Source organism: Lithobates pipiens, unplaced genomic scaffold, assembly GCF_037356315.1.
Source record: "Lithobates pipiens isolate NorthernLeopardFrog02 unplaced genomic scaffold, aLitPip1_a1.2 Scaffold_167, whole genome shotgun sequence".
Lineage (NCBI taxonomy): Eukaryota > Metazoa > Chordata > Amphibia > Anura > Ranidae > Lithobates > Lithobates pipiens.
In genome coordinates, this window is record NW_027507753.1 from 1,230,889 (window position 1) to 1,242,735 (window position 11,847).

The 11,847-nt window shown below is 46.6% G+C and overlaps 1 protein-coding gene across 1 annotated transcript; it reads right to left on the reverse strand.

Annotated features, from left to right (window-relative positions):
* Positions 1–5,107: 5,107 nt before the first annotated feature.
* On the reverse strand, positions 5,108–10,686 carry LOC143986534 (E3 ubiquitin-protein ligase TRIM39-like). The gene has a single exon (XM_077484894.1). It carries the CDS (start codon positions 10,613–10,615, stop codon positions 9,044–9,046), a length of 1,572 nt encoding a protein of 523 aa, XP_077341020.1. The 5' UTR covers positions 10,616–10,686; the 3' UTR covers positions 5,108–9,043.
* Positions 10,687–11,847: the final 1,161 nt, after the last annotated feature.

Consider the following 11,847-nt stretch of genomic DNA (forward strand, 5'->3'; position numbering starts at 1 on the left):
GGATGCCAGTCAGCACAATGGATGCCAATCAGTGCCCACAATGGGCATCACTGATTGGCATGCATTATTGTTTGGCACTGATTGGCATCCATTAGTATAGTATAACACCAATGCCGCCTATGAGTGCCCACCTGTGCCGCCTATGAGTACCCACCTGTGCCGCCTATCAATGCCCACCTTTGCCGCCTATCAATGCCCACCCATGCCCATCTGTGCCGTCTATCCATGCCCATCTGTGCCGCCCATCCATGCCAATCCGTGCCAGCTATCAGTGCCAATTTGTGCCACCTATCAGTGTCCATCCATGTCGCTCATCAGTGCCGCCTATCAGTGCCGCCTATCAGTGCCACATATCAGTGTCCATCAATGCCACCTCATAAGTGCCACTTCATTGGTGCCACATCATTGGTGCCCATCAGTACCGCCTTATCAGTGCCCATCAGTGAAGGAGAAAACGTACTTATTTACAAAGTTTTGAAACTGAAACAAAAAAAAAACAACATTTTTTTTTCAAAATTTTCGGTATTTTTTTATTTGTAGCGCAAAAAATAAAAACCGTAGAGGTGATCAAATACCACCAAAAGAAAGCTCTATTTGTGGGAAAAAAATGATAAAAATTTAATTTGGGTACAGTGTAGCACGACCGCGTAATTGCCATTCAAAGTGCGACAGCGCTGAAAGCTCAAAATTGGTCTGGGCAGGAAGGTGTTTAAGTGCCCCCCGGTATTGAAGTGGTTAAATACTTCTCGAAGGAATGCGCATGCCAATGATTTCATGATTTGTTTTTCTCCAATAACCTTCTCGGTCTGGTTCCCTAGGGACCCCAAAAATGGGAGTTCAGCATCAGGAGTTCCAAATGATAATGGATTTTTGTATTTAAAGAAAAAATTCTTTAAAAAAAAAAAAATAATAATAATTTTTTCACATGTGGGAGTTGCCAAGTCTGCCTAGGAAATGTCTACTTCCTTAGATTTTCATCCCCCCATCAAGGTATTTTTTATATCTCTTACCAGCCAGGATCTGCCTGTATTACATAGAGAATCATAGAGACTTAGTAATATGATAATGGATTTTTGTATTTTAAAAAAAATTCTTTCAAAAAAAGCACCTTGTACTTTTGTACCCTCTTACCATTTCACACAGGGGGGAGGCCGGGATGTGGGGGTCCCCTTGTTAAAGGGGGCTTCCAGATTCCGATAAGCCCCCCTGCCCGCAGACCCCCACAACCACCGGCCAGTGTTATTGGGATGAGGCCCTTGTCCTCATCAACATGGGGACAAGGTGCTTTGAGGGGCTACCTCAAAGCACCCTCCCAATGTTGAGGGCATGTGGCCTTGTATGGTTCAGGAGGGGGGCGCTCTCTCGCCCCCCCTCTTTTCCTGCGGCCTGCCAGGACACATGCTCGGATAAGGGTCTGGTATGGATTTTGAGAGGGGACCCCCACGCTATTTTTTTTTTTTTTTTTTGGTGCGAGGTTCCCCTTAATATCCATACCAGACCTGAAGGGCCTGGTAATTGAATTTTGGGGACCCCCACGCATTTTTTTTTCTTAATGCTAATGACTAGGGATGAGCCGAACACCTCCCCCCCAGTTCGGTTCGCACCAGAACTTTTGATCGGACCGAAAATTCGTGCGAACTTTAGAACCCCATTGAAGTCTATGGGACTCAAACATTCAAAATAAAAAGTGCTAATTTTAACGGCTAATATGCAAGATGTTGTCCTAAAAAGGGTTTGGGGACCCGGCTCCTGCCCCAGGGGACATGGGTCAATGCCTAAAATGTTTTGAAAAATTGCAGTTTTTTCAGTAGCACTGATTTTAATGACGATTAACGTGAAAAAAAAGGTGAAATATTCCTTTAAATATGGTGCCTGCGGGGTGTCTGTAGTATGCCTGTGAAGTGCCACGTGTTTCCCGTATTTAGAACAGTCCCTGCACAAAATGACATTTAACGGAAATAACACCATTTAAAACTGCTTGTGGTTTTAATGTTATATCTGGTTCCTGCAATATGGATGAAAATCATTCAGAAAAATGGCATGGGTAGCCCTCCCTGCCCATTACCAGCCTATTTGGGTCTTGTACGGATATTAAGGGGAACCCTGTACCCATATTAAAAAAAGGAAATGCGTGTGGCCCCCAGACCCTATATACTCAGAACAGCAGTATACAGGCGGTGCAAACAAGACAGGGACTGTGTAGGTTTGTTATTAAGTAGAATCTGTTTGTAATTTTGAACTGGTACATTTTTAGTGTAGCTCCAGTCAAAAAATCTATTTTTAAGCTTTTTGGAAAACATAGGGAAGGGTTATCACCCCTGTATAATTTGTTTTGCCGTCCATCTTTATTCATCTCACTTGCTGTTGTCTCCTTCCGTTTGCAAGTAGGAGACGTTTGTAGATGTCTGCAGAAATGGCGGAACAAGGTGTTGGTGTTGCCACAACATTGTAAACCCTCAAAGTGACTCTTGGTGGGCGCTGGAGAGCCCTGCTGTGAACGATTATATCAAGAATTGTAATTACATGCCATTGTTGAACAGTGGTAGAAAAATTGGGCCTTTGGTGGTTGTGGTGCTGGTGCGACAACACTATAAGTCCTCACAGTTACTCTGGGTGGGCACAGGAACGGGCCCTGCTGTGAAATATATCAAGAATTATAAATACATGCCCCTGTTAAACAGCGGCTGAAAAAGTTGGCCTTGGGCACTGCTTGCTGGTGCCACAACACTGCAACCTCTCCCATATACTCTAGTTGTAGTGCAGGAATTAGCCCTGCTGCAAAGCATTGCATCAAAAATTTTAATTACACGCCCCTGTTAAACAGGGGCTGAAAAATTGGGCTGCTGGCATCACCCAGAACCAAAAATGTTCTTCCAACATATCAGCGGAGGAGGAAGAGGATAGACAGTCAATATAACAGGACAGTCACTCAGCATCAGCATAGGCAGTCTTGAAGGGATGTGGTTTTTCAAAAAAATTATTCTGTTACATCAGCTTCAGGTGCTTGGTAGCTGTGGTGATCCAAGACTGATTCATCTTTATGAAGGTCAGTTGATCAACTGATTTGGTGGACAGGCGCACCCTGTGATCGGTAACAAAGCCACCAGCAGCACTGAAGGTGCGTTCCGAAAGAACGCTGGATGCAGGACAGGCCAGTAGCTCAATTGCATACTGTGCAAGCTCTGGCCAGTGATCCATCCTCAGGACCCAGTAAGCCAGAGGATTTTCGGTGGGAAAGGTGTCCAAGTCTGACCTTGCCCCTAGGTATTCCTGCACCATGTAAATCAGATGCTGGCGATGGTTGCTGGAACCGATCATACCTTGGGGCTGCGGACTAAAAAATTGTCTGAAAGCATCGATCAGACGGCCACCTTCTCCACCGCTCCTTCTCACCGATGCCTCAGCAACACGTTGTCCAGGACCAGGAGTTTGTAACCTCTCAATCTCTGGGAACGCGTTGCACAGACCTTTCTGTAAGGCCTCCCGGAGATGTCTCATCCTCTGCTCCCTCTGCGATGGCAAGATAAGGTCGGCAACCTTACCCTTGTACCGTGGATCAAGGAGAGTGGCCAGCCAGTAATGGTCCCTCTCCTTGATCCGAAGAATACAAGGATCCTTCCGCAGGATTTGCAGGATCAGGGAGGCCATGCATGTAGGTTAGCTGAGGCATTCGGTCCGGAGTCCTCTGGGTCACTAAGGACAGCATGATCCGCAGCTACCTCCTCCCAGCCACGTACAAGTCCACGGGTTTCTTGGGACTGTAAATCATCCCTACAAGACTGCTGCTGCTGATGCTGAGTTCCAGTCTCCACCTCCATGTTGACACAATCATCCTCCTCCTCCTCCTGTGTGATTGGTGGGACAGCAGGAACACTGTCTGGATAAAGGGGGCCTTGAGAGGCAAGTCCTCCTCTTCCTGCCTCTGTTCTGCCTCAAGTGCCCTGTCCATTAGTCCACGCAGCGTATGCTCCAACAGGTGGAGAAGAGCTACAGTGTCACTGATGCATGCACTGTCACTGCTCACCATCCTTGTGGCCTCCTCAAATAGGTGACAGGACAGTGCATGTATCCCTGATCATGCCCCACCGGCGTGGTGAGAAAAAAACCAAGCTCCCCTGAACCTGTCCTGGTGCCGTAGTTGCACAGGTACTCATTGATGGCCCTCTGCTGCATGTGCAGCCGCTGCAGCATGGCCAACGTTGAGTTCCACCTGGTGGGCATGTCACAAATAAGGCGGTTCTTGGGCAGGTTCAACTCCTTTTGGAGCTCAGCCAGCCGAGCACAGGCATTAAATGATCGGCGGAAATGCACACACTTTCCTGGCCTGCTTCAGGACATCCTGTAAGCCGGGGTACCTGCCCAAGAACCGCTGCACCACCAGGTTAAGGACGTGAGCCACACAGGGCACATGGGTCAGTTGTCCCTGTCGGAGGGCGGAGAGGAGGGGGTGGAGGAGAGAGATGTGTCACAACCAATAGTAGCATTTTGGAGGCATGGTGGTGGAACAACCTCCAACACTACTGCACCTTGTCCTGCATCCTTCCCAGCTGCCAGAAGAGTGACCCAATGCACCGTGAAAGATAGGTAACGTCCCTGTCCATGCCTGCTGGACCATGAGTCAGCGGTAATATGCACCTTACCGCTGACTGCCCTGTCCAGCGAGGCAAGGACATTGCCTTCCACATGCCGGTAGAGAGCCGGAATCGCCTTCCGTGAGAAAAAGTGGCATTTGGGAACCTGCCACTGAGGGACCGCACATTGTACAAACTCACGGAAGGGGGCCGAGTCTACTAGCAATTTAGCCAAGCTAGCATTCAACCGCTGGGTATGTGGATGGCTGGGAGTGAACTTCTTTCTACGGTCCAGCAGGGAGCCCCCATGGCCTGTTGGGGGGAGTTGAGGACTGAGGGTGAGAACCACTGTGATAAGGAACCCCCTTCCATAGCTCTCTGTAACACTGCCAAGTACTATAAAGAGAAGAACTTTAATATGAAAAAAATATATATATATTTTTTTTTTTAAGCAGAGGCCCTACAGAATAAAATGGCGGTTGTTACAATTTTTTTTATGTTACACGGTATTTACACTGCAATTTTTGAAACACAAATTGTTTGGGAAAAATACACTTTAATGAATTTTAATGCAAATAACACAATCGATAAGCCAATTTTTGCTATAATATAAAAGATAATGTTACGCTGAGTAAATAGATACCAAACATGTCAAGCTTTCAAATTGCGCACGCTCGTAAAATGGCGCCAAACTACGATACTTCATCTCCATAGGCAACGATTTAATATTTTTTTTACAGGTTACCAGTTTAGAGTTACAGAGGAGATCTGGTGATAGAATTATCGCTCTCACTATAACGTTTGTGGTGATATCTCACATGTGTGGGGCAATCACCATTTACATATGTGGGCGTGACTTACATAAGCGTGTGAGCACAGGGGGTGGGGACACTTAAAATAATATGTATTATTATTATTATTATTTTTAAACTGTCACTTTATTTCTGTATTTATTTTTCTATCACTTTTATTGCTATGACAAGAAATCCCTTGTGGTAGAAATAAGACATGACAGGTCCTCTTTATGGAGAGATGTTGGGTCTATAAGACCTCAGATCTCTCCTCTACCCTGGAAAGTGTGAGATAAAAAAATCATTGATCTCTGCTTTCCAGGAAAAAAATGGCGGTGTTTACATCTGCCAGAACAGGAAGTGACATCACAATGTCATTTCCGGCCTCCCAGGATCATAGAGATGGCCGGGGACCATCCAGTCCACAGCCAGCTCTATGGAAAACGGGGAGGTATGGTCGGATGGAGTACCGGGCTCCCCGATCACACAGGAGAACCTGGAGAGGCAGCGGGAGGGGCAGGGGATGTCCCCTTCCGCTGTCTGTAAAAGCAATCCAGCAGCTAATCAGTCACTAGGATGACTTTTACATGACAGGAAATCACCGTCTGAAAAGAAAGATACCGGGATGGTGACTGTAGCTGCAGCTACAACCCCTGAAAGTCCAGGATGTCATATGACGTCCTACAGGTGGGAAGTGGTAATGCGGTGGATGGTGCACGGTACTGCAGAGTGTGAGACCCGGAGCAACCAATCAGAGGGTGTGACTGCAGGCAGCACTGTGATGTATATTAGTGATCAGCATGTTCCCCGCTCTGAAAGCTTGTGGGTCGGTCCGCGCAATGGAACTGCTGTAATGCTAAAACCAATAGGAGAAAAGCAGCCAGAAACTGCCGGCCCTACTTGCCACCACCCTAAGGTGGGGTAGAAGTGTAGAACAAAGATATGATGCAGGAGGTTTTGCTGCTGTTTCTTAAGCTTGTAAAACAATATATATATATATATGTGATGTTCCTTCTAGCTGACAATTTTTACAAGGGAAAAATACTTTCTGCTAGGCTAGAAAAAACTTCATAAATGGTGACTTATCCCAAGACTCCATGTGTCCTTATCTTATTTTAAAAAAGAAAAGAAGAAAATAATATATATATTCTAAAAAACGTATATTTATATTTGTGTTAGAGCCTCGGCCTGCATTTGATTATTGTCCACAAAATGTTCCCCGCTCTCACCCACTTCCCGTCTATTCTACATATTACCAGACTAATGTATGACGTGTCTCTGTAGAATATCGTCTTCTCTGGTGGGGGAGGGGGAGGAGGGGGAGACCGGGGCTCCCTCAGAGAGATTTCCTCTCACTTCCTGTCCTGGTGACAATGGGACACAGACATATAAAAACCTGACAGGGGCTCCAAACCTTCCCCTTCCTTATTATACTAAACAGATCATTCTTATATCAGTCTGTGTTCCTGGTGGAGAGTTCCCTCATTTCCTGTCTAGATAAATGTCACGGGACAGGAAATGAGGAGAAATCTCTCTAATGGGGCCCCGGATAGAAGGAAAAACCTGGCAGGCTGCCACCCTACACAGAGGGATCACATGTGGGGGAGGGGTGGGGAGGAGAGAGAGGAGGGGGAGGGGCAGGGAGGAGAGAGAGGAGGGGGAGGGGCATGGAGGAGAGAGGAGGGGCAGAGTGGAGGGGGAGGGGCAGGGAGTAGAGAGAGTGGGTTGGCAGGGAGGAGAGGAGGGGAAGGAGGAGAGAGAGGAGGGGGGGCAGGGAGGAGAGAAAAGAGAGGGAGAGAAGAGTGAAGAAAGAGAGGGGGTGAGGAGCAGGGAGGAGAGAGAGGAGGGGAGGGGTGGTGAGGAGAGAGAGGAGGGGGATAGAGGAGGTAGGAGAGGAGAGGGGCAGGGAGGAGAGAGAGGAGGGGGAAGGGTAAGGAGGTGAGAGAAGGGGAGCGGCATGGAGGAGAGAGAGGTTTGGGGAGGGGCAGGGAGGAGACAGAGGAGGGGAAGGGGCTGGGAGGAGAGAGGAAGGGGAGGGGTAGGAGGAAGAGGAGGGGCAGGAGGAGAAATAGGATGGTGAGAGGCAGGGAGGAGAGAGAGGAGGGGGAGGGGCAGGGAGGAGAGAGAGGAGGTGGAGGGGCAGGCAGGAGAGGAGAGGTGACCCCATCACAGTAACCGTACCCAAGCCGCCCTATGTCTGATCATGGTGCCCCCACACACAGAGGGATCCCGTGTGGGGGAGGGGGAAGGGGAAGAGATGGATGATGTCACACACTGGGGTAGTTCTCTGTTTAGAACAGAGAAAGTATGATGTCAGATTGTCATTGGATGGATAGACAGGCCACACCCACCCTCGCTGTGTAATTGGAATGTTAGACCCCCATACACACTATTAGATTTTCTGCAGATTTTTGTCCTCAGATTACACAATCCATGTAGTGTGAGGGTCGGTCTGATTTCATACAAATGGAAACTTTTCAGGTGTGACCTCATATTAGACGGTTTTGGTAAATCTGAAGACAAAAATCTGCAGGAAATCGAATAGTGTGTGGGGGGCTTTAGACCCGGTTCCCACCTATACCGTTTCCTTTTGATCTGTTTCTGTCGTGTTTTTTTTGCGGTGCGTTTTCTATTTTTCCACATTCATCTTTGATGTGTTTTTATGCTTTTATTTTTGGACAATTTGTTGTCGGATTAAATACACAAAAGTGGTAAAATGGTAGTAAAAATGCCATCGATGTGAATCAGGCCTAAAGCTGGACACACACTATACAATCTTCTGTAGATTTACCAGAACCGTATAATATGAGGTCACACCTAAACACTTTTCATTTCTATCCAATCAGGAAGGCCCTTGTACTACGTAGTTGAAGGGAAATCTAAAGGAAATCAAACAAGAAAAGTTGTATAGTGTGTATCCGGCTTTACTCCAGTAATTGGACAGATATTCTACCCAATCACAGCCATCAATAAGAAATCTCACATTTATTTATAGTAGAAACACCTTCCGGAGACTGAAGCCCCGCCCACTGCTATATACTATTGGATGAATAGTAAAGGGTAACTCCACTTTTGTGGGGGGGATATCAAATAAAGAAAAAACAATCCAGCACATACAATCGGGACACAAGTCATATTGTAATTGGATGTTATTAAAAATGACCTTTCCTTTTCAATCTGTAATTTCCTGTAAATACAATATGGCCACCTGGAGGCGCTGTGTACAGAGAGTGTACTGACCACACCCCCCAGACACATCATTTCCTGCTTGTGTGATTGGCTGACTGATTTCCCCAGAAGTCTGCACTAAGATACAAGTCAGATTTCAGGCATCCCCTGCAACACAAATGTCATTTCTGGAAGAGATACTTCCAATAGGAAATCACATCTAAAGGGATGCAGACCCCGCCCCTTTCCTCATTAGAGCCCTGCAGGTGCACAGCTGACTGATCATTATGAAACCCCGCCCATTAGACCCACTCAGGACAGAGGCAGAGAGGAACAAACAGGGATTATTTTTCAGAATAATAAAAGGTGGGAATCTACAAGAAAGGTTGTTCTGATCCTTACAATGTACAGAGATCACCCCGAGGGGAATGTTTATTTATCAACAAAAGTGGAGTTACACTTTAAATGAATTCCAATGCTTTGTGTGACATCACCAGACTGTGGGCGGAGTTCTCACATCTCCCGCCTCCCCCCACATATCTTTATACAACCTCTCCATACACCTATCACAGCATGGAGGGGCTCAGTGAAGGTGGTGGTGAAGGTGTGGAGATGTCGGATCGGGTCACACAGATCATAAAAGGAGATCCGCCCGGCCTCATAATCCAGATCTATCCTGACTCTGTTACTGGAGGGATTGGGGGGTAAGAGGATCACTTTCCAGTCATGTCTCACCCTATACTGATTATTATTCCTGTGCAATCCCCAGGACTTCTTATTATTTCCAATCAGTGACTCCCTCCCTCTCCTCTCTATACTGGGGTAACACATCCCGACTCTCCACCAATCTGCCCCCCCGACATCCACTTCCCAGTAATGTCTCCCTGAGGAGAACCTCTGACTGCTCATCACCTGATACCAATGCTGGAATCTCTCTGGTGTTTCTGGGAGATTCTGGTCTATATCTGACCAGGATACAGTTTTCCTGTCATCTGATATCTGTAGATATTTACCAGCTGTGTTTCCATCCAGTAATATGTCTGCAGCTCCCTGTATATAGGAGTATACATTTACCTCTGTTATTATATCAGATAAACCTGTGTGTAAGACCCCCGCCACACCCAGACCCCCTCCATCATGGAGGAGCTCCTCATGTCTCTCTCGCTCCTCATTATCTCCATCCTCAGTATCACACAAGTCACCTGTGTCTGATTCCTGTAAGACAGTCAGTGGATCCGTCACGTTACACAGCTCCTCAATGTGACGCAACTTCCTGGACAGCTCCTCCTTCTTTATTTCCAGATCCCGGATGGAGATGGAGATCCGCTCTGCCCTCCCGGAGATGTCCCTCAGGACTCTCTTCTCCAGCTCTTCCAGACGTCTCCTGAGATCTCTAAACAGGGCAGTGACTCTCTCGGTGTCACCGGCTGCTTCTTCTTCTACTTTCCTCCGGTGTTCCTGAAGACTCTGGACTCTTTCCTCCGTCTCCTCTCTCTTTGTCAGAAGATTCTGCAGAACATTCCTCAGTGTCTCCTTCTTCTTCTCAGAAGCCTCATCCAGTGACTTCATCTTATGTCCTGTGTGTCCTCCAATCATACAACAAGATATACAGATACAGGTCTCATCCTCAGTGCAGTAATACTCCAGGATCTTCTTATGGACGGGGCATTTCCTGCTCTCCATGGACAAGGTGGGGTCACATAAGACGTGTTCTGGGGACTTTTTGTGGACTCTCAGGTGTTTATCACATAGAGAAACCTCACAGTGCAGACAGGATCTAACAGCAGGTACAGGAGAGTCCACACAGTGAGTACAGAAGACCCCGGACTTCTCTCGGTCTGGCTGAGTGGACAGGAAAGTCTCTGCTATGTTACGTAGTTTCATGTTCTTCTGCAGTGCAGGCCGATCCGGAAACTTCTCTCTACATTCAGGACAGGAATATCCTCCAGACCCCCCCTGTGTATCCAGCACACGATCAATACAGACCCGGCAGAAGTTGTGACCACATCTCAGGATTACAGGATCGCTATAAATGTTCAGACAGACGGAACATTCCATCTCGGCTCTCAGATCACCAGACGCCATCGCTGACAGCAGAAGAGAAACGAGACTGAAAGTCTCTGACACCGGAGAGGAATGTGGATGGGGGAGGGGTGACTTCCTCCTACACAGGGTGAGGCTGGATGAATATTATAGACACGGAGATCAGAGTACAGAAGGGAGGAGATTCGTTTTGCAGTAGTAATGAGAATTATACCTCCCACATTAGAAGAGAGAAAGAGGGGAAGACGGATGTGGAGAAGCATTGAGATGAAAAGTGGAGATGAGTACATCATGATGAAAAGGGATTTGGTTGTATAAAGTCTGAGCTTACACTATACACGGCATATACTGCAGCCTTTGTACCCCAAAAATATGTCTTCATTATTGTGCCAACACCCCGACATGCAGAGAACGAGGCCTAATGTACACGGGAGGCCGAGGAAACCTCTTCTGAGAGATTTTTATTGACAGCATGAAACCGGCATCTAAAAACGCCAGTTAAGATGCGTTTAGATGCGTTTAGACGTGTTTGCATCTAGGAGCGTTTATTTAACCACTTTCAGACCGGACCATTTTGCTGGTAAATGACCAGAGGTCTTTTTACACTTTGGCACTGCGCTGCTTTAACTGGTAATTGCGCGGTCATGCAATGTTGTACCCAAACAAAATTTGCGTCCTTTTCTTCCCACAAATAGAGCTTTCTTTTGATGGTATTTGATTGCCTCTGCGATTTTTATTTTTTGCGATATAAACGTAAAAAGACCGCAAATTTTGAAAAAAAATGATATTTTCTACTTTTTGTTATTAGAAAAATCCAATAAACTCAATTTTAGTCATACATTTAGGCCAAAATGTATTCAGCCACATGTCTTTGGTAAAAAAAAAGTCAATAACTGTATATTTATTGGTTTGCGCAAAAGTTGTCACATCTACAAACTAAGGTACGTTTTCTGGAATTTACGCAGCTTTTAGTTTACGACTGCCTATCTCATTTCTTGAGGTGCTAAAATGGCAGGGCAGTACAAAACCCCCCCAAATGACCCCATTTTGGAAAGTAGACCCCCTAAGGAAATTGATAAGAGGCATGTTGAGCCCATTGAATATTTTATTTTTTTGCCTCAAGCTGTCACTAAATGATATATTGCTCACACATGCTATGGGCATATGTGAAATGACACCCCAAAATAAATTCTGCTGCTTCTCCTGAGTACGGGGATACCACATATGTGGGACTTTTTGGGAGCCTAGCCGCGTACAGGGCCCCGAAAACCAAG